Source organism: Abramis brama (assembly GCF_963993115.1).
Source record: "Abramis brama genome assembly, chromosome: 24".
NCBI lineage: Eukaryota > Metazoa > Chordata > Actinopteri > Cypriniformes > Leuciscidae > Abramis > Abramis brama.
In genome coordinates, this window is record NC_139986.1 from 19,468,012 (window position 1) to 19,491,886 (window position 23,875).

General features: G+C 36.2%; 2 protein-coding genes across 2 annotated transcripts; both read right to left on the reverse strand.

The window, feature by feature from the left end:
• Positions 1–995: 995 nt before the first annotated feature.
• Positions 996–12,518, reverse strand: slc51a (solute carrier family 51 member A). The gene is made up of 8 exons (XM_084102252.1): positions 12,162–12,518; positions 9,781–9,932; positions 9,406–9,479; positions 9,024–9,182; positions 7,102–7,213; positions 6,865–7,011; positions 3,190–3,295; positions 996–1,659 (listed from the first exon to the last, which is right to left on the reverse strand). Exons 1-8 carry the CDS (start codon positions 12,235–12,237, stop codon positions 1,514–1,516), a joined length of 972 nt encoding a protein of 323 aa, XP_083958378.1. The 5' UTR covers positions 12,238–12,518; the 3' UTR covers positions 996–1,513.
• Positions 12,519–13,210: 692 nt separating this feature from the next.
• On the reverse strand, positions 13,211–23,647 carry zdhhc20b (zDHHC palmitoyltransferase 20b). Its single transcript, XM_084102378.1, has 13 exons — positions 23,425–23,647; positions 22,768–22,794; positions 22,057–22,151; positions 21,780–21,900; positions 20,259–20,328; positions 20,112–20,144; positions 19,915–20,035; positions 18,739–18,871; positions 17,773–17,899; positions 17,160–17,252; positions 16,936–17,051; positions 16,807–16,854; positions 13,211–15,999 (listed from the first exon to the last, which is right to left on the reverse strand). Exons 1-12 carry the CDS (start codon positions 23,540–23,542, stop codon positions 16,811–16,813), a joined length of 1,098 nt encoding a protein of 365 aa, XP_083958504.1. The 5' UTR covers positions 23,543–23,647; the 3' UTR covers positions 13,211–15,999; positions 16,807–16,810.
• Between the last annotated feature and the right edge of the window lie 228 nt (positions 23,648–23,875).

Here is a 23,875-nt window from a genome sequence, read left to right on the forward strand (position 1 = left end):
ATGTAATTAGATTAATGTAATAATTACTATCTTTAGAAAGTATTGGTCTACTTATTACTAATTACTAAATCCCATATCAACCTCAACCACTTGAACAATACAAGGAGAGACAAGAAACTGCACTTTTAATGCTTTCAAATAAACAATATACAATTGCATAAACTATTCTTGATTTGACCAAAGTGTGTAGAGGGAGAAGGTTACATAAAAAATATACCTTTTAAAAATGTATGTTAAATCCACTATTGTTTTATACAGAATTGTTCTCTATAGTCTATGCAGTAGCCTTTTTAATGTAATTACATCAGATTTTATTTTAAATTACAGAAGAATTAAGAGTTATCCCTTTAATTAAATCACAATATTTAGATTACTTGGTAATTAATTACACCCAACACTGTATAACAGTAATTCCTCTTTTTGTTTGGCGCTGTTGCCATGGTGACTCGTAATATCTGCGCTCCATTGATAATGGCTTTTTATAGTTGTGGTGCACGCGCTTAACTCAGAGTAGGTCAACTCAGAGTTGATTGAACTAACTCATTTCAGCTGTTCTGTAACCGAAAACTCAGAGTTTCCCATCTCAGGGTAAGTCAACTCAGAGTTCAAGTTTTAACTCAGAGTTGGTTGAACCTCCTTATTGAAACAGGCCCCTGGTCTTAGCTGATTTAGAATGGTGTAACTGGTCTCCCAGTCTGACCAACTGAAAAGTTGAGCATAAAAAGGCCAAAGTTTGCATTTACATTTATTGTTGCGTGTGCAAACAAAAGTGTTATTTTAGCATTATTTATAGCCTATAGGCTACTTATAGTATTTATTAACATTTTGAATTAGCTTTCATTTTCATATTTTTGTCATTTTGTTGTGTTTTTGATATATATATTTAATTTATAATTTCAGTTTAAGTTTTTCATTTAATATTTATATTTTATTTCAGCTTTGTTTCTAACTTTTTATAGTTTTTATTTAAAAATAACAACAACAGACAAATAACATGGTGACTGCAAAAATCTGTATTCAACAATATGAAGTGATTTTACAAGGGTAATAATATATCGACATATAATTTAGCAACATAAACAAATCCTGACCTTTATACAATTCCAAAAGTCTTTTATGCAGCATATCATTATGCCATAGAAATGACTTTATCTCACTTTATCAGGAATGTGCACCGTGACTCACGGATTTATTATGCTTTGTGGTCCTATAAACAGACCAAGCATTCCAAATAAGAACAGAAACTTGATGTAAATCTCCAGATTGACGCACCCAATACAAAGTGTAAACATCAATATCAGGGCCCTCAAAGTCATGGTTGACTCTACAGTCAAATTCTGCTGCCTAGTAACCTCAATATAAAACCTATCTACCAAATTATTAGATCTAGCATGTACATTCATATAGAAAATACAAAGTTAATGACCATCATTGTTGACATTACTTTTTCCCCCCAACAAACCGGCCCCAAATATATAACACAATCTCATTCACACACAACAGTCTGTTCTTCTCAGGCAATATCCTTTGCGGTTAGGACAGTCTTTGTCTCCTCAACATCGTCCGCATCTGGTATGGGGTCATACGGGCGTCTATATAAAACACGAGTCACTAGCGTGATGATGAACATCTCCACGATCAACAGCTGCTGACTCATCACTGTGAAAAGAAATTGAGGGTATTTTTGAGAACCATTAATACCAGACAGTCTCTTTAAGTAGGTGTAGACAAATTAAGCAAAAATTAAAAGGACAGTCCAACCAAAAAAAAAAAAAGACTTATGACATCTGACTTTCTTTTTTCAGTGGAACACAAAATGAGTTATTTACAGTAAAATGCCATAGCCTATAAGAAAGTGAATGTGGTGATTGTGGCTGTCAATAAGATTATCACAGAATAATGACTTAAAATCTACTTAAATCCTTTAAATAAAGTGCACAGGTTGTATTACTTTTATGACAGTTTTATGATGTTTTTGGGAGCTTGATAACCCCTGGGGGTCCCCATCCACTTTCATTAAAGGCACAATATGTAACTTTTTTGCTTTAAAAATAGCAAAAATCACTATATCTATGTTATATATTTTTTTTAGTTGTGTACTTACATTATCCCGACTGTTTCCAACAACTTTCAAACCAGGAGAAATTTTAATTTAATTCGACGACACGGCACGTTTCTTTATTTCCGTTTTGTCGCAGTCAATGGTGTCATATCCGCGTTGTCCCTGGTTTCCGCTCGTACTGCCATGGCAACCAGAGCTATGAACCAGAGCCCTCTGATAGTAACCAAGACGACAGACGTGGACCACTGTAGTTCGCAATGTCTATCTGCACGCTGTTGTTGTTTCGTTCAAACATTATGGACCATGGCAAGCAGACTTTGGATAAAAAAGGAGAACTAAAACGAGAATCAATATCAGCGCGGTGTTTTCGAGATGCCGAGAGCTCCCATAGACAGTATACAAACGAGAGCTCCACGTCCGAGACTTCGACCGCTCCTACATGTACTTTATTAAACAGGTGAGCACATTTACATAAAACTAATCAATGTTATATAGTTCAACAATGATAAAATGTCAGAATATGATCTGTATGTTATTCTAATGTTGATCTAGTTTACTGCTAGTCTCATACAGACAGACTAACACATACATTTCAACACATTCAAATGCAGTTTAGTGTGATAGTGTAATGTTAGACCAAGTGAAACAGCGCTGCGTTACCTCACAAGTTTAATTTGTCTAATAAACTGACCTGTGAGTAGTAATTCTGCGTGTAGTTCGGTAGAATGAAATGTCCATATTCCTTTTATATCCGCGGGACTCGCGTCGTGTTTGGAGCTGATAGCTGTCTCTTAGCAATCCCGAACTGCTTCATATCATAGTCATGATAAAAACATCGATGTATTCAGTCATCCATAAACATTATTAGATCGGTCGACTTGACGACAAGATCCATAATTCTTAGCAAATGTTGCGTCATCAAACTACGCCTTTGTTATTGTAAATAGGTTAGCGACCCCTAGTGGAGAAAAAATCCCATACTGTACGTTTAAGAGAAACACACTTTTATTTTTTTTTGTGTTTCTATTGCAATTTTAATTTTGGGGTGAACTCTCCCTTTAAGTCTTGTGCTCTATGATAATTTAAGAGGATTGTTGTGTTTTGTTCTGCAACATGGCGGTACTCACAGTATCCACGGGTCTGGGAGGTGTAGGGTGGTGAGCAGGCAATAGTCCCGTTCATTGCCAGTATGTTAATGATGGCAGTTTGCAGCTGGCTAAGAATCAACACCAACTGCGGGCAGATATAATTGATGAATCATGGGCAACATTTATTCTAGGGCTGGGTACTGACACAAATCTCACGATTCGATTTGATTTATTTGGACACATCACTATCATGTACCATGTGTATCATGTCAAAAAATCAGCTAATGTTGTAAACTATACAGGGAATCAGGTACTACATTACTAATATTGAAGGTATATTAACTATACAAACACTTAAATTACACGCAAGGAAGTTTTTATAATAAAGTTATAATACTAACTTTATAATTACATGATTATGTATCTACTCCAATTAATTTTTTTATTTATTTAAATGGTGGCTGTCGTAAAAAAAACGGTCTGTCACGCCACATTAAAGAGCGCCAAAACGGTTTCGTTATAATTTCGTTATAAAATGGGCAGAATTTGAAATCTGAGACTTTGTTTCATATCAAAAGTAACAAAGCTTATTGTGATTTATTGGATATCAGGCGTGCTACAATGTTCTGTTCATTCGTTAACTGAAAACAGCACAGACTAAAAGTAAAACATCGATTTTTACAATTTAAAGCTGCAGTCTGTAACTTTCGGCGCTCTAGCGGTTAATAAAAAAAAAGTCCCTTTAAGACAAGTCATTTCACTCGGCGGCCATCTTTGAAACACCTCTCGGGCATGCAAGTGGAGAATCCGTGTATCATTCGTTCAGTCGTTTTTTGATTTAATATTGAAAGTAGAAAAATGAGAAAACAGTTCCTTTTTCGATTTTTCATTTTTTCCCAAAAAACGAAAAACAAGAATTCAGCTTTAGTTTTCGTTTTTCGTTCTGAGGTAGCAAAATTAATAAACAGCTTGATATTCGATTTCTACACATGGGTGGGAATGAAACGCCCCTTTCCTCTGATTTGTCAGCCGAAGATCAAACTGTCCCGTCATCAGTTCTTCCTCAGTTCTGCACTGCAGAGTCCTCCGTTGTGCGGATTCTTAACGCGTTTATTGCAACTTTTTCATATTTTTTCCATCAACCAGACTAACGAATGGCTCGACACAACCCGTACTGGGGAATAGACTAGACAGGGCTTTCTTCTTTGTAGACCAGAGTTCTCAAGTGCCAGGGGTTTGCTATTTTCCGAACTGTAAAGTCACGTTTTTTTTAATTTTTTTTTATTATCATGAACCACGCTGTGTTTTATTCCTAAGTGACTATATAATGCATTTTACTTAAAATAATCTAAATGTTGACTTTCAAAAGTAGGCGCGTCAGAAGGCTATTCACTCTGTTTTGGTTCATTTTTGGTGTGCGCCAGAAAGATGTTCAAGGAGTCTGAGACGCAGCGCATCATGTTGTTTTCTTTATTTTTTAAAGGTCATGTGTAGTCATTTTGAATGTACACAAGTAAAAATATAAATTTTACTGCTTCGGATGACAGAGTATTAAACGACAGAATATCAAGTTATTTCCCCTGCTGAGCAACAAATCCAAGTGATGGCGCTGGCGCTTTGCTCGCTCACACAACATCTAGGCTATTATCAGTTCACTTCTGGCATTGCTAACTTGACATCGCAGCCTATTCATTATTAAAATAAAACACAGTCAACCAAATATATAAAAATTATTCTGCTTAATTTAATTGGTCTTTTGTACAATATAAAGGCTGTGCTGCACAGTCCTACTTGCTGTTATTCCAAACTCATTTCCCTTGCTGTGAAGATGATGATTTAGAATATACGTGTATATTGGGACTCGACTGAAGTACGAAGCCTTCTTTACATTACTAGTTAGTATCCAAATGTTACATTGCAAATATGGAAACCTTGGACCGAATGAGAGATGCGCAAAACCAATGTCCGTACAGTTTCAGTTTCAATAAAGGACATAATAGGCTATTATTATAAGTTATTAGGTTAGACTATATTTTTATTATACGGGCTACTTATCTGTCTTATACTTACTGTTTTCTGAATACCATTCATTTAAGGATTTGACATAGGCTACAGTAAGGGGAAGTAAAATACACATAGACATAGCCTATATGTTATTAATAGTGTTTATAATGTCAATGTTGTATTTTATTTACGGTCTTTTACACTATTTCTGAATAGGCTAATAATAAAATGCGTTTGTTTCCCTTTCAACATGACCGTGTGCTACGCGCAAGCGCACATCTTTGAGATATAAATTAATAAATTTTAATAAAACACAAGGCCTACATCATAAAACTCAGAAGAGTATGTATTTTAATATCTCTGTTGTTCTCTGTTCTCTGGTTGTTAGATAGTTAGTCTGAATGACAGTTCATGCGTTTACGTTAAAATAGGCCTATTATATAGTCAATGCATTATTCTTTTCTTTGTGTATTAGTGTTAAAAATATTTAATTTACAACTAATTATATTGATTTATATCTTCATTTATTATTAAAAAAATAAAATAATTACTGGGTGAGGCGACCATGGTAGGCTTAACAGCCGTCATTTACCCTGCATACCCAGCTGATGCAAAGCGTAGGTGAATTTATATCTACACAGAAGAAAGCCCTGTCGAACCATTCATTAGTCTGGTTGTTTGATGAAAAAAAGATGAAATGTAGCCTAGTTGCAATAAACGCTTTAAGAATCTGCACAACGGGAATCTGCAATCCCGCCCATGTGTAGAAATCGAATATTCAAGCTGTTTATTATTTTTTCTACCTCAGAACGAAAAACGAAAAATCAAGCTGAATTCTTGTTTTTCGTTTTTTTGGAAAAAATGAAAAATCGAAAAAGGAACTGTTTTCTCATTTTTATACTTTCAATATTAAATAAAAAACGACTGAACGAATGATACACGGATTGTGGAGCTCCAATCTTTTTGAATGGGGAAACATCAAATTCTCCAAAACTGGTCGCCAAGCTTACGATTACATTTCATATTTGAAATCACCAATGAAATCTGACAACAAATTTTGTTTCTAAACGCTCGAATCATGACAGAAAACGAACATTTTCAAGCTAATGCGCATGCGCAGTGGAAGCGCGCATCTGACTGACTCCAGAGCTTCTAACGGCAGCTGCAGTGACGCGATGACTTTACCAATCGGCGATTAGTATTTATTTAGAAGGCGGGACTTATTCCGCCATATTGAGCGTTGCACTTTTCCCCATTCAAAACAATACGAGTGACGCGCCTTGTGTAATTCTATAGTCTTTGGTTAATAAACACAACTGCATGTGTCTTGTGGAAGAACATTGTAGTCTGAGCTACTTCTCTCTATTTATGTCTATGAAGAGTCATGCATCACGCAGGTTCTGGGTGGCGACTCAGAGGTGGCGACCCAAACCAGTCTAACATAGTCCGAATATAAACACTTATTATAGGTGTACCGTAGTGATTCAGGATAAGACAAAAACACGGCTTGAAAAATTTATTCATGATGCACTTGCTTATTATATACATTTTTAACACAAAAGCAAAGTTACGGACTGCATCTTTAAGAGTCGATATTGGTTCATTAAAATCAATAAATCTATATTTTTACCCAGCCCTAATTAATTCTAGCAATACTGAAGATCAATGATGTTCTAAAATATAAGGAATAAGTACAAAACACACACAAACCTGATACATGGCATATTTAGGGATAATTTTTAGGGTGCGTAAAGCCTCTCGCACATGCATGAACATGATTGCAACAGGCCAAAGGGCAATAATGGTGAGAACGCCTACAAATGAGTTTATCCATATGGCTCCTCCAGTTGCCGAAACCTAAAGACCAGAGAAAGAGTCACTCTGCAAGTCTTTCTCAAGTTCGTAAATAAAATTAGCAATTAAAATACTTGTACAGTCTATACTTACATCAGATAAATTAAAGTTGCCATTCCTCCAAAGGACTATAGAGAGGATGGTGAAGACTAACTTCAAGAGCGCAAACTGGTAGGACCCCAGTTTCAATATAAACAGAGATCGTCTGTAAAATCAAGGCACAGTTAAAATTTAAAAAAAAAAAAAAAAATATATATATATATATATATATATATATTTTCCAGGTCACATGATCCCACCCACAGGTATCTCATGAAGTAGGATTATATTGCATTCAACTGTTTACGCTGAGTTTGATAATGGAAGTCTTACATAACACTGATATAGTGTAAAGCCAATGGTTCCAGGAGCCACAAACTACTCCTTTCTTCCAGATAGCAAAGAGTGCAATGGCCCAGAGGTGCCCATTTAAAGTTATGCACTAAGCATGATAAAGACCTCATATTTGTAGAAGAGTTGAATGGCCAGAGGTACACTCATCCTGTTGACATTCAGTCGAAGATATGGGCAATTAATGGCAAACTGGCCAAAATTTCAGATGCCAATTTCAATGTCTGTTAGTAAGATAGATGTGCAATTCAGTTAAGATGAGGGATTCATTTATTTCTATACAGGCTACTAAGAATTTACCAAATTATTAGAGGTGTTCTAATTTTCATTTAGTAACTATGTACTAAAATAAAGTAAAACTGATTTTTTTTCCAATAAAAACTATATAATAAAAACACAACAAAATTACTAAAGCTTTTTTAAAAACCATTAGTTTTATATCAATTTCTACATGATAAAATATTTTAGAGCCTGGCATAACTAGAAAAATGTATTCATTATGAAAAAAGACCCATGGAGTTTTTAAGATTTGTCTTATGTTAAATACTTTTAAGTCATATTGAGGCCCCCTAGTGGGCCCTGGGCCCCAGGTTAAGAACCACTGTCATAAGCCGCTTTCCGACCGGAGGAACCTTTTCACAGTTCCTAGAACTATTGGCTAAAGTACCCGGATGTCGGCGTGTTCGCACCGCAGGAACTAGGAACGATTTTAGTTCTAGGAACTCCATTTGTAGGAACTAATTTAGGTCCTACTTCAGAGTAGGGTCTAAACCAGCACTATAGGAACTATCCGTGACGTTTAGTGTACGCTGATGACCGAACGCACGCGGAGCACCAGCACCCGCCATTTTTAAAACAGCTAGAATGTAAACACACAGATTATAGCCTATATTTACTCCATAAACTAACTATACAGACATGGAAAATAGTGATAGATGGGTCTCTAAACCTTTATGCTGAAGAGAAAATCCAACGCAACTTTGAGGGGACCAAGCCAAACATGATTATATATTTCTGCTCAGCTAGCAACACTGGACATCAACCACACGGCATAGGCTAATAACCTTTTTTTCATATACTGTCTACTTTCTATAACAGTTCTATCTAATAAGATATTAAACAGTACTGTTAGACAGATCGCTAACTAATAAACACAGAGAATGCGAGCATTGTTTTCTCTGGCGTTCTCAGCGCCGCCAAAATAAAGGTCCGTCGCGCCGTCAAAATAAAAGTCACCGTGCTTGCGTCACTCCCTTACCACTCCTACCAGTTCCTATGGCCACTTGGCCAGTGCGAACGCAAACACCAAAACCGAGTTTGGGGGAGAGTAGTTCTTAGAACTGTCTAGAAGTGGACAGTTCCTAGAACTAAGTTCCTAGAACTACTTGGTCGGAAAGCGGCTATAGATACTTCAGAATTGGCTATTTTGATTTGGCCCAATAAACGATCACCTAGCAATCACCCAAAACACCCTTGCAACAACACAGCAATGCACTCCTAGAACACTTAAAATGCCCTAGCAACACCCTAGCAACCACCCCCAACAGCAAGCATAGTGGTAGTGATTTTTGCACAGGTAAAATCCTCTTGGGTCTGACGGCAAGCACACTTTAAGGTTTGATTACCTTGTGATGGGGACATTTGGCAGGCATGGGCAGCAGCAGCAGCAAGGTCCTGTGCTGATCTTAAATGACTGTTTCTCACAGCGCCTGAGAAAAGCATCATCCCCTCCGACCTCTTCAATCATGAGAATCAGGAACTTGAAGACCACAACGGCAAAGTATCTGCCAATTGAGTCAGAGACAAGTTAATGTTATAACTTGCTGCTGTTGTGTGTCTCACTCGCACACACCCACAAATCCAATTCAAAGTTCCGTACACTACTATATATCTGGGACAGTAAGTACTTCCTGAAAAGTGAAAATAAAACTGAATTACAGTTACTAATGGTTTACAGAATTACAGTTACTACACTGGACAAATGTAGAGCACTAATGGTGAACTCACGTGGCTGATGTCATATCAGTGAACATTGTGGCCCTTGGAACCCACATGCCCAAACAAGACATGGTAGCAATGATCTGAAAAAGAGAGAGATAAACATAATGCCTCAGAAGCCAAGATGAACTTGAGACTCATAATCACTCATGCAGACTCATAATCCCTCATCCAGGCAGTCATGCACTAGAAATGTCTAACCGTACCATTGCCTCAGTTTCCATCGGGGTGGGTTACAGATAAGACTCATTTTTGACATGTTAGTTCTTATTAGGAGTTATTAGGAAAGATTTAAAAAAAAAAAAAAAAAACACACCAGAAGACAGGGAGGGACATAACCGATAGGACAAATGATTGATTGATTGATTGATTGATAGAACTTACTGGTGCTGCTCCAGTTACCCAGATGATTATGCTTTTCTTATTTGGCGGTACTTTCTTATAGATGTAGATGCATTCTTCAAGGAAAACCAGCATAGACACTGTGGCCATTAAAGTCAGCACAGAGAAGAGGACTATGCCAAAGATATCCAACTCTGAGAAACACAAGCACAAACACGGTTTGTATAATAGGGTTGTAGGTTTGGTTGTAGATGTAGTACTAAAATTACTAAAACTAATAAAAGTTATTTTTTAAAGAATGTTGAAAACTTGGTAACCAGACAGTTGACGGTTGCCATTGATTTCTATAGTAATTTTGTCCTACTATGGAAGTCAGTGTCTGTCTGGTTACTTACTACCTGTAATACTCCTTAAAATATCTTATTTCGTGTTCAACAGAAGAAATAAACTCATACAGGTTTGGAACAATTTGAGGGAGTAAGTGATGACCAAATTTTAATTTTTGGGTGCTAATTCAAAATACTGATACATACTATAATATTATATAAATAGTAGTGCTGTCAAATCGATTAATCGTGATTAAAAGTTTGTAAATATATAATATAATATGTGTGTGTGTGTGTGAGTGAGATATATATATATATATATATATATATACGTAGGCTACATATACACACACACACATACACACACATACATTTATATGCATATATATACATATGTGTATATATATATATATATATAAACAAACTTTTATGTTTGATGCAATTAATCGCAATTAATCAATTTGACAGCACTAATAAATAGCAGTACTTTATGCTTATTGTTTAAAAGTGGAAAAATATACATATAATGATACAAGATTACTTTACTAGGTGTCTTTAAAGACTATTTCAACTATCTGGACCAATTAAAGCAATAAAATAATCAGTTAAAGGCACGTCGCATGGAGTAAAAGGACAACTCAAGACTTATAGAGGTAAACAATTTTAAAACTTTCCAAACTCTTTTAAAACCACTATATACTATATACACTATAAACCTTATAAATCACTCCTAACTATCCATGTGTTTTCAATCAAAATGAAGTACGCTGAAGAAATCTAGTCAGGGTTTTCTTGAGAATTTCAACACACTCAAACACACACACACACACACACACACACACACACGTCATGCAAAGTCAAATGTTGTGCTCAGGGGCACAGGAATTTATACCAACCTACGCTGAAGCCAGCTTAGATGAATCACTTATTACTCTTTTCTCATTTTAATGATACTTTTTGCTTTACACATTGTTCTGCTGTGTAGTTTTACACAAACCAGGAGTCTCATCATTTTTTATTCAGTTCACTGATGTGATGTTTCATTACCTAACTTGCATTGTCCAACTGATCTCCTAAAGCATCCATGCACTTTCCTGCAAGTCATTTTAACAAGAGCACATCTGCCTAACAATTGTGAATCTACACAGTTCATCTGAGATCAAATCAACCCTTACATTTACAATCACTGCTGTTACCTTCCCTCGATTGCAAGTTTAAGGTAAGAAGTATTAAAACAAGAATGCAAGTTTGACACACGTATAGTTTACTGTAGTTGAGGGTGACACCAGGAAAAACTCCACATCAGTGCCATTCAACATTATCATGCCATGTGTACGAACTCAAGTTCAGGTGCATTGAACCACAGGATAATCACTTCTTATCAACAATGAGTGGGAAGCAGCGTAAGATATTAACTTGTGGTTTTCAGGGGCATTGTTTTTTTTTCCTTTATAAGTTTTTTTACAACCATATAAAAAAATACAGCATGCCATCCATTTATCAATCAACACTTTTATCTGAATAATTATGGGTGTAGCCATCAAATGTCAAATTCAAAAGTAACTGTAGCCTAAATAATGAACAAAATAACTTAACTTTGATGAATACATAAAAAAATATATTCCAGATCCAGTCGTATGGATGATTATAGGCTACATTGTTGTACTATCACATCAGAGTTGATTATCTCACAATATTCAAATATAAAAATATTCCAGGTTCAGGATATAAAAATATGACCACAGAAATTTATGCCAATTTGGAGACTAGAACTTCCAACGTAGCCTACCATAGTTATTAGATAGAGTTACAAAAATATAATTGTATATATTAAAAATAATATTATTAATAATATTAATAATAATAATGGGGTCTTCTTAAAATTTAGTCTTTTTGATCAATTACAATTTTTGAGAATGGTGGATACGGCAATTACGTCAAATAGTTAATATCTTTACGTATCTACTACACTATCAACAACAAAAATATCCAGTGAAAGCAACTTTATATTTGACAGCTATCCTAAAACACATTCAGTGTTACGGAAATAAACATCAGGGAGCAACTTTAAGGAAAAGCAACACATTAAATACTTACGCATAATAACATCGATAGAGAACGGAGCATCTTGTCTGCATCTCGGATCAAAAAGTGTGAAATTTGAATTTTCCATCTTCAGTCACCGTTTGTTTATAAGAGCCAGGGCAAACTGTAATCCGTGCAAACCCCACTGCCCGAAATACCTGTTGGTTTCAGCATGCGTGAAACCAATAAACTGAGGAGAAAGCAGGCGAGTTGTGTAGCTGTGTGTAGAGGAATCCCAGCACTTGTTAAGGGGCCGCCCATACACGGGGTAAATAGTGATGGATCACTGACCAATGAAAAAACGACTCTTTCATCCGACTACACTGCGCCTGCGCAATAGTGTCACACAAGCACACGAGTGGGCTTCTGACTGTGGGATTTTATCATATTATGCGAAGTGAATCGGAGATGAAGTGAGTGAACAAAATATGCGGGAAATGTAGCGGATAGGCACTTAATTCACTTTAAAAAAAAGACTAGAGTATGCTATAGCCTAGTACAATAGTGTTAAAGTTAGTCACTCATTACTGACATCAGAAAAAGGAAACAAATGACAGAAAAACCGAGAGCTTTTTACACACTGCTGAGGAACTAACGTTACTAAGTAAAAATACGGTGCAAAATCATTTCTGAGAATAGATAGACAGACAGATAGATAGATCTCTAGTCTCCCACTATGCAAGCGAAACCAAGCTGAGACTTGAGAACGTTTGTTATACAAGCATAAACAGTAACTGGGAGGGTTACAAGATCAGACAGACCAAAGTTCACATAAGACTGACAATGCATACACGTTTTTACAAAGATGGTTAAACTCTAGTGTGAGAATAGTATGTTTAGCTTGATTTGCAAGAGTTGAATGGCCTCAGTGCTAATGAGCTGGACAGAGTTCAGGGTAGAGAACAGCCCTTGAAACCAACACACACACACACACACACACATTTGATTATTAATGAGGACATCTCATAAACTTCCATCGTTTTATCTATCAGATTAATGGCATTTTTCTACAGAACTCAAGTCAAACCTGTAGAGTATAAATGCTGCAGAAACACAACCAGTTTTGTTTTTTTTTTAAAAATTGACATTTATTGTTACTTGTTACATATAAGTATGTACTTTATTCACAAAATTAAAAAATATGTATTTCTTTTTACATTATCTGCACCATATGCATTTTAAAACATGTAATCCAGACTTTCACATCAGTAGATCAAATATGTAGCTGTGTTTGCCATGCATTGAAGCACCATGCTTCAGTTTTTTATTTGATTGTAACAGAAATAAAGAAAATGGTACAAAGACACCAACAAATATTCTATATTAATTTCAATATGGCTTCATGTTTACTTTTAACTTATTAATAAAGTATAAAATGTAATGAAAGACAACACTTTTTTTCTGTAAAAAAAAAAAAAATGGTTTTGGTGCCATGCTTTGAAACAGAACTGAGATACACCATAAAAAACATCTTTTTTAATTTCATCAAGGCTGTGTAATTCATACCTATAAGAAAGCCGTTTAAAAGACAAAAACAATCTCTAAACCCATTCTGTACCACTATATGCATTCCTTAAGATCACAAAACAGCTACACCATTTATTTCACATAAAACATTACTTCATAACCAATAGCAATCTTCAATGTGTGGTCACTGATGGTAAAAGTGATGACAAACTTAGATTTTCTCAGCAGATAAACAGTCAAAGAAACCCTTCATCTGGTAATACTTAGAAGCCATTCCAGATTTGAGACAGTAAATCGTTCCATAAATGCTGTGGGCATAGAAAATCTCTTTTTACTGGTTTATTTACTTGCTTCAACCTCATTAACAACAAACACTCCAGAACAGCGGCACTCTAATGCGTGTACGCATGAATGGCATGATTTGTCATTTCTTTAGATACGTCAGAACACAAATGAAGCAATACTGCGATACATAAGACACATCTGGATTTCCACACATCAGTTCCACGTTAGCTCACGCTACAGTCACAGCCGACGGGCACAATTATTATTCCACGCTGGACCAAAGTTAACAAATGCTAACTTGCGACAAATATAAATAGAGTAAAAGAACGATTCACTTTTAACGCTTTGCAAAAATGGCTAAAAAAATTTGCATTTTGAATCTGAAGAAGAGCTATTCACAAAGCTTATGTATAAAATATAAGGTATAAGGAAAAAAGGTAAAAACATCATTTAAAGGGTTAGTTCACACAAAAATGAAATTTCTGTCATTAATTACTCACCCTCGTGTCGTGGGTATTTCCTTTGTTGATCTTCGGAACACAAATTAAGATATTTTTGATGAAATCTGATAGCTTTCTGACCCCCTATAGACAGCAACATCATAACCACTTTAAAGACCCAGAAAGGTAGTAAAGACATTGTTAAAATAGTCTATGTGACTGCATTGGTTCAACCTTAATGTTATGAAGCGATGAGAATACTTTTTGTGCGCAAAAAAACACAAAAAGAACCACTTTATTCAACAATTTCTTCCCTTCCGTGTCATTCTGACACTGTGCACGTTGTAAACAGTGCAGCGCTTCCATCAGAACACTTGTACCACTGTAGTCACATGGACTATTTTAACGATGTCTTTGCTACCTTTCTGGGCCTTGAAAGTGTTTATGATGTTGCTGTCAATAGGGGGGTCATAAAGCTTTCGGATTTCATCAAAAATTTCTTAATTTGTGTTCCGAAGATCAACAAAGGTCTTACAGGTTTGAAACGACATGAGGGTGAGTAATTAATAACTATTTTCTTTTTTGGGTGAACTAACCCTTTAATCGAGGATTGAGAACAAAAATCTGGTGATACAATACCAAAGACCACTGACCGCTCAATACAATATCTTTACAATATCTTCACTGTAATATTTACAGTGTAAATGCCGCCTGCTGGCCAGTTCTGATACTGCAGGAGGAACCTACAAAGATTTTCATTTGGTTTCCAAAGTGACACTGGCTACACTGCAAGAGCAGAGAGGTATTACTGACATTTTGTAAACACTCCTGTAGAGTTCAGAGCTCTGGTAATAAGCCCTTTATTTGGCATACGTAAAGTGGCCGACGTGTGCACAACATTTCACACCAGAATCATCTCAAGACTGGCAAAAGAAAATGGTCAGCATATACAATTGGAGCAGCTTAAGAATACACAAAAAGGGTCTTTTGCAGGCGTCCTTTGCCTGGTCACACTCTGTCGCACTTTGTGAACACGTGTGCGTTTATATCTTAGACGAATGTCAATGAAGTTTAAAAAAAGTATATTCCAAAAACAAAAAAACTCTTTAATAATGAATTTAAAAGTGCGAATTAGCCATCGTGTCCATTAACTCTGAAGGGATTCCAGATGAGCTCAGTCAGACCGTTCACTTGGTACGGATCCAGAACTTTTTTGTTTTTCACCTTCCCTTCACGTAAACAGCAGTTGTGGTGTAAAGTACCAGATGTGGTGCATTTCCTGGTAAACACTTGGGGAACCGTTTCAAAAATCTGTCTCGCCTGTATCAATTCATGTCTTGTGGGGTCTTTGCAGGCCTGAGCAACAAAACGGTTTACTGTGCAAAAAACGATGGATGCGAAAAAGACATGCGTGCAAATCTTTGTTAAAAGAGTGCAGCTACTATAGTTGAACGGGGGGCTGGGAGTCATTTTATAGACATGATGTACAGCACAGATTTGGGATGCTCCGTAAGCGATGGGAAATGGAAAGTGTTTAGGAGCTTTCAGAGAAAAAGCGCTGTTTAAGGCATCAGCTTTGATGGCTGTGATTCTCCTCAACAGTACTGGGAGTCAAAGGCACGAAACCGCTGAGGACTCACCCCTCACCAGCTTCAGTCCTAGGGAAGGAAATGACATCAGTTATGCTCAACAAGGCTACATTTATTGGATCAAAAATACAGTAAAAAATTTAAAATTGTGAAATATAATTACAATCGGTTTCTACTGTAATATATTTTAAAATGTAATTTATTCCTGTGAAGGCAAAGTATCATTACTTCAGTCTTCAGTGTCACATCCTTCAGAAATCAAGTAACATTTCTTATTATTATCAATTGTTGTGTAAACTGTGATACATTTTTGTTCAGGATTCTCTGATGAATAGAGGGTTGAAAAGAACAGTGTTTATTTGAAACAGAAATAACGTACAATTATAGATCTTTACTTTTATTTTTGATCAATTTGATGCATACATGTTGAATAAAAGTATATATTTCTTTAAAAAAATTTTTTTTTACTAAAGGCCCGTTTGCACAAAGAATGATAACTATAAAGATATCTATATAAGCATCCACACCTATGCATGATATTGCTCTGTTTATTCAGTTTTGTCATCTGCCGCTTTTAAATGTCCAAGCTCTTAAAATAGGGCGGATTCTAATTGGTTGTTTTTATCATTCATCAAAAAAAAAAAAATTAGTTCTGAAAGTGATTCCAACGACGACATTTCTCGGTGCTGTTATAGTTATAGTTGTGGTGTGAACTCTGCTATTCTTTTATATTTTAAAATCATTTTTATAACTATATTTTTATCATTATAGTTATATCATCTTTGTTTAAATGGGCCTTGACACTAAACTTTTAAAATGTAGTGTAGCATATATTGCATATATTACATAGCAATGCTTAGTGTGAAATAACCTTACCTAGCTATGACTCGCTCTCAATAGAGATCGTGATGGCCTCACTTTCATCTGAAAGGCAAGATGAAGGATATTCTCAACAATTTTTCCATTTTAGGCCTGCTAGAATGGAGTAAAAAAAATGAAACGTACCAGACTTTAAGAAATCTATCTCTTTGTGATCTTCTTCACTGTGGTAATCATTGCCTAACAGACGGTTTTGGGATTCACTGAGAGGGCTGGTTTGCTCAGCAGGTCCTTCTACAGCACTGTGGGAATGAACCACACTGAGAGTTACCGCTATTGTATTCATCTCTTTTTGGTTGGTTTTCCACAAACACTGCCACTCAATGGTGAGAGAGGAAACGTCACCTTACCCTTTATCCAACCCGCCAGGCTGGGGACATTCAATGGGCTGCTCTGGATCAACAGTGACCAGCCGTGTAGGAAAAGAAAGGCCGTCTCCTTGACTATAACAGAAGAAAAACAAGTCAAATATTACAATTATTGAACTAGATTTTAAGGACACTTTGGTAAGAAGGTTTTTGAAAGAAGTCTTATGCTCACCAATGCTGCATTTATTTGATCAAAAATACAGTAAAAACAGTAATATTGTGAAATATTATGGCAATTTAAAATAAAAATGTTCTATTTGAATGTCATTTATTTTCAGCATCATTACTCCAGTCTTCAGTGTCACAACAACAAACAATTCTTACTAACCCAAGACTTTTCAATGGTAATGTATGACGCTAAGGTGTTGTAAGTGGTTACCAGGGCATTGCTATGTGGTTACTAAGGTATTCAGAGTGGTTAGTAGTGTGTTGCTATGCCGTAGCACTGTACTGTAGTACCCAAGTGGAAAATAAAAACAGAAAGCACCAAAATGTAATACTTAGGGTGCTTTTCAAAACCATGAACCGTATGTATGAGCCAAAATATTGCCTTAGCAAGCAGCACTAAAAAAAACACATTAATATTCAAATTCACCTGGTAAAGACAGGAAGTAGCCAGTACTTCTTCTGGTCCCCAAACACCTGAGCAATGTTCTTGCTGAAGCCCAGGGAAAATCCACTTTTATCAGGGCCGTTTCTGAAGACCGGGGCTCTGAACGCTTCTGAACATAAAGAACAATCCAAAAAAGGTTTAAAATGCCGTTCAAAAGTTTGGGGTCAGTAAAGAAATTACTACTTTTATTTAGCAAGGATGCAACAAATGTGATGGTAAAATGTTACATAAGATTTTTATTTCAAATAAAGGCTTTTCTTTTGAACTTTCTATTCATCAAAGAATCCTGAATAAAACGTATCACAGTTTTCACCAAAAAAGGCAGCACAACTGTTTTCAACACTGATAATAATAAGATAATGAGAACCAAATCCTCATATTAGATCATGTGACACTGAAGACTGGAGTAATGATGCTGAAAATTCAGCTTTGCATCACAGGAATAAATTACATTTTAAAATATATAAAAATAGAAAACAGTTCTATTAAATTGTAATAATATTTCACAATATTACGGTTCTTACTGTATTTTTTATCAAATAAATGCAGCCTTGGTGAACATGACACTTCTTTCAAAAAATCTTACCGATTCCAAACTTTTGAACGCAAGTAAATGCATGAAAAACCACAACATGAAATCACTGAGCTCTTGTGACTGAAGCTGACTGAGTGGATTTATGCTGTAAATTACAGGGGCTGATGGGAAAACAAGCAGGAAATTGCTTCAAAGACTTCTTGATTGATTTGGTCAACACATGGAAATTTGAAGTTTACCGAAATAAATCTGAACAAGGTTTTGCTTGTGCACAGCAGGCCTACTGTTGTTGCTATGGTAACTACAGTGAGCAAATTGTCTACATGCACGACAGCTTTGTTAGAAACGTGAATCTATCTACACAGTACATGTAGACAAAGATACAGAGAAGTGAGTATGGTCAGGTGTGTTACCTATGGTGGACCTGTTTTTTCCCACAAGCCACAAGTGGTAAGTGAAGAGTGAAAGAATGCTGATGCAGAACATGGCCGCCACAAAAAAGAGAAATAAGACATGGAATTTGGCGTGAGACTCTGGCAGGTCATTCTGAGAGAGGGGGGAGAGAGAAAGGAGAGCTGTGAGACAGAGATCAACAATGAGCAAGACATGGGCAACATGTCACTCCGACACGGGCAACATGTCACTCCGACACAACCTGACGGGTACGTTAGGGTCACAGGGATAAAACGACAAAAAACAGTCAACGTAACTCAATGACACATTTACTAAACACTGTGAGGGATTACCTTTGGACAATTCTCTGCCGATTTCCTCCGGCAAAGCTTATTGCAAACAGAGACAGACTGTTAGACACAGGAAGAACACAGCAGGAGAGCAAAAGCTGACGAGAAGAAGGGCTTAAAGCAGCAAACAAGTGCTTGTCGAAACATACACTACTAAGTTTGACATTAGTAGGATTTTTTTTATATTCATAAAAGAATAAATATTATTATTTCTGTATAAATATAATTATTATTATTGTTATTTATTCCTGTGATGGCAAAGCTGAATTTTCAGCATCATTACTCTTTTCAGTGTCACATGATCCTTCAAAAAATCATTCTAATAGGCTGATTTGCTGCTAAAGAAACATTTCTTAATTATCAATGTTGAAAACAGCTGTGTTGCTTAATATTTCTGTGGAAACAGTGATACTTTTTATTTTTTTAGGATTTTGATGAACAGATAGTTCAAAAGAACAGCATTTATTTGAAATATATATCTTTTGTAACATTTTAAATGTCTTCAATGTCACTTTTGATCAATTTAACAGATTTGCTAAATATAAGTATTAATTTCTTGTAATTTTTTTTTACTGATTTTAACCTGAGTAGTGCAAGTAAAACAAGCAGATGAAATGGAAATGACAGAACAACAGTAGAATGAAGGTGACAGAGTGGACAAGGTTAGTAGATGGGAAATAAACTGATGCATGACTAGCACATGGAGGAAACCGCCGAGATCACACATCTATCCACACGTGTAACACATGATGACCCACATATGACACAATATGACAATCAAAACTTTTACGTACAAGGAAGAAAGGTTCACGAATGAGTATGATGAAAGGTGAGGGATCTACTCACTGTCCAGAACTTTATGAAGTATTGGAGGACAGAGGCTGCGATGAATAAGCAGTAAACAAGCGAGTAGGTCAGGAACAGGATGAAGAACTTGTAGTTGGAGAAACCCACACAGTTATTTACCCTGTGGATAATGGAGGGAAAGAGAGATGTTACCTACTATTTAAAATTTTAGTGTCAACAACTTGTATCTCACTCACCAAGGACAGTGATGATCCATCTTTAGTACACACCTGTCAGAAACAAGAACAAGCGTTTAGAAGATAGAAGTCGCTTAAATGACACAAATTGAAACTAATTAAACTAAATGCCTTCAGAACTGACCATGAGGCTCTACAGTAACTTACATGTCACACGCAGAACAATGATGACATCTGTCTGGCTTGATGACCTGGCAGCGGTCACAGTACCGGATAGCTACAAGAAGAGGGGGAAAAAAAAATCATGCCAGTTTCTGTTTTTTATGGCAAAATAACAAAAGGTAAAAATTAATTAATAATAATAAATAGGTAATGAATAAATAATAATAAATAGGTAATAAAATAATAATGAATAGATTATACCGGTAATACAAATAAAAATAAATAGATAATAATAAAAGATTTTAGATCTGCGGCGGAGTGACCCAGAGATGGTCTTAAAGTCGCTTTGAGCGAGCAAACAAGCAACAAACAACCCTCAAATTATGATAAAATGTGAGAAATTAGAGGATAGGCACTTTATCAGTACTGACATCAGAAAAAGAAAGAAATGGCAGAAAATCTTGAAGCTTCACACACTGCTGATTCATGCTGAAGAACTTCTCATAACAATCTATTGTGGCTGTACAGTACTGAAATAAAAAAAATTAAAACAATAAAAAATTATATAATATTGAAATTACATTAAAAATTATAATAATTGTGGAATTTTTGGGTTTTGTGGTATTTTTTTCAGTTTCTTATTGTATTTCTACAGAAATTAACTGTGAGCATAATCAGTTATGAGAATGGACAGATAGACAGAGGGACAGAAAGACAGACAGAAAGACAACTTCTTTTTTTTAAGTTTACAATAAAGTCTATACAAGACAATTTAATTTGAAATTTGACAGAAATTCAAAAAAATAAAATAAAATAAAAATCCTGGTAAAACTTTAAAGAGTTCCATAATTAATGAATCGATGTATAAATACTGATTATTTACACTTAACTAGGGTGGTAATCTTGGATGCCTATAAAACTGATTGCCAGCTAAACTAAACTTAGGCTACGTTTACACGGAAACGATCTGAAGAGAAAACGCAAAAGTGATCACATTTTATTCTGCGTTTAGACCAGCGTTATGGGGTGGAAATCTGCGTGCATACTGTGACGCAAAAGTGTGTGAAATTCAATGTAGTATGCACTCCAGGCGGCTAGGTCGCAATGTGAAGCACTGATCGGTGCCTTCACTGTCTAGCAGACTTTTGCGTTTTTACCGTTTAGACTGAAACGCGACGGTGGAGCGTTTTTAAGATTTCCACTCTGGAGGGTGGTTTCACTTTTTTGCGTTTTTAAGCCCCAAAAACGCCGTCGCCGTCTAAACGAAAGGCACATCTGATAAAATATTTTTACGTTTTCACCCGCGAGCGTTCTCGTGTAAACAGGGCCTTAAACAGGCTGTTTGTGCAGATAGTTTAAAGTTAATCACAGTTGACAATTACATAATTAAAGTACATAATTTAAAATGTAAAACATGTCTCACTCAAAAAAAGAAAGAAAAGAAAAGACTAAGAGGCTATGTCTGTGTTTGACAAAATCTAGTACTCATGCCCTTGAGGTAGAAGCTAGTGGGTCATATTTGATTAAATATTCTCTGTGTTTGAGGGTGTAAAGTCAGTCTCTAACCTCCTGCCCCGGTGCGGGTGTAGAGGGGCAGGCTAGTGGCCACTCTCTTCAGGATCTCCTGCTGAGTTTCTGGACGCTGTTCCTTCTCATACTGTTCCTTCTCAGATTTAGGTAGACAGAACTAAGACACAATACAATACAAACAGCTCATTGTGTGATATATCAGCAGCATATTCCATTTTGAACAACAGCAGTGTGTAAAATGATACATAAAAAGCACTCTCCATAGAAACTGTCCAAAACAAATACACAACTGTTTGTTTTATACTTGCTGTACCTCTTTGGAAGGGTTTGCTGGTCTTGTAAAGATGGTTTTCCAGTACGACCACACAAACATGATGAATGACAGGTGAAACACAACCAGGTAGATGACTGAAAGGAACAAACAGTATACAGTTATTAACAACAAGACTGCATGAGCCTGCAGAGAAGCCTGCCAGAAACAGCCAGAGTATAAATCAGTCACTTTAAAGGCGTTTGTGATTACTAATGCAGTCTGACTGTGCTGAAGGGCCCGCACAAGTCCGCACAAGCACGGACCGAATGAAGCCGTAATTGCCTGACAACTGTGCCAAAGTGGCTTTGTACTTTTATAAACATACATACAAATATCTGTAACTCGTAAAAACACAGAATAGTTATTTGGTGTGTGAATTTAAGAATATTTTTTACTAGGCTCTTTGGAATAATTGATTCTGATTAGTTAAGACCAACGACTAATTTATATAGTAAAATAATTTCAACTCAAATTAATATTTAATGTACATTTATTTATTTACATCAAATATATTAATTTATTTTGCAACAACTGATATAATCTATGCAGTGCAAATCACCTTGGATAAAAGCATCTGCCAAATGTATAAATGTACATTTATTTATCTTTGATAATTTACCGCACAAGAAACAGAATTATATACAGGTCTTAGACACCTTGTGATTAAACATCATGATTGTACATTATTCCTCAAATAAAGGTTTTACTCACTTTTTTCGCCCGTGCTGGGAATAGTTACTGCAGAGAAAATAAAAAGAGAGAAAGAAACTGTTTAGCATAACTGTGACTCATGTCATAGCACATCTGCCTTATCAATCGGACTTCTGCTTCTTGAAGATATGGATTTGCGACATACTTCACTTGGACATGTGAGAAGACTTGAGGCTTGACTCTACGTCAGGGACTTTTGAACATGTCTGCTTATAAACTTATAATAAGCAGCTTGTCCATATTGAAAATAAATTTTGTGCTATTATTTCAGTAAGAAACTCAACAATCTGGTGTCTGATGTCTGCTCTGGACACTGAATAAACAGGGACGCGTGAAGAAATATTTATGGGTTTCCTACTGTAACACTGGGGGGAAATAATCGATACTATTGCTGTTTGACTATTTAACATAAATATTTACATTAAAATGAACTGTAAATTAAAGAAATAAGATCATCTTAGTGTCCACAAACACTACCGGATGCTAAACCGCACAATATATGCCCCAAAACCACATTGAAACCATGTCTTGTTGTTTTGTTTCAGTTTGAAATAACGTTACGCCAGTTTATGTAAACAAATCATTCATTGAGGTTTTCAGTTCAGTGACTTCCGGTAGGCGTGTGCCCGTCTAGTGTGAAAAATAAAGCGCACTTACATATACACAGCTCCACCACGTATGCATAATACGACCAGCACACAACTAAGGCAATAAATATCACCGGTATCCACGCCAAACCCCTCTGGCAGCATCTCAGTACATGTGTAGGCGCCATCTTTCTTCTTCCTTGACTACAAAAGACGGGAAAGGGAGGGATGTTGTCCGTCCGTCCACCCGTGTCCCACCAACCTCGGCGGATCGGCTCCGCCTTTGCGCCGCCTCTATTTTGCAGTACTACGGTAACGACTGAATTATGAATATTCATGACGTTGCACGACATTAACCCAGTAGACCTATCTGATTGGCTGTAAAGCAGACGTTGATAAGCGGGTGAGCGGGTGCCAGTCTACGTGCCTCGACCGCCTCGACGCCCGGGAAGTTTACCAAGCAACATCCGCACGAATCCAAAATCGGACCATAAGACTCATTCACTATTCCCTACGTTAGT

What these genes read in the sequence shown, in the direction of transcription:
- slc51a (XM_084102252.1), bottom strand. Translation starts at nt 12,237, where the DNA reads ATGGAAAATTCAAATTTCACACTTTTTGATCCGAGATGCAGACAAGAT. An exon ending in GGGTAACTGGAGCAGCACCA is followed by an intron (nt 9,480 to 9,780) that starts GTAAGTTCTATC and finishes TCTCTTTTTCAG; the next exon opens with ATCATTGCTACCATGTCTTG. An exon ending in CTAAATATGCCATGTATCAG is followed by an intron (nt 3,296 to 6,864) that starts GTTTGTGTGTGT and finishes ATCTGCCCGCAG; the next exon opens with TTGGTGTTGATTCTTAGCCA.
- zdhhc20b (XM_084102378.1), bottom strand. Translation starts at nt 23,542, where the DNA reads ATGGCGCCTACACATGTACTGAGATGCTGCCAGAGGGGTTTGGCGTGG. An exon ending in CACCCGCACCGGGGCAGGAG is followed by an intron (nt 20,329 to 21,779) that starts GTTAGAGACTGA and finishes CTCTTCTTGTAG; the next exon opens with CTATCCGGTACTGTGACCGC. An exon ending in GATAGATTTCTTAAAGTCTG is followed by an intron (nt 16,855 to 16,935) that starts GTACGTTTCATT and finishes CTTGCCTTTCAG; the next exon opens with ATGAAAGTGAGGCCATCACG.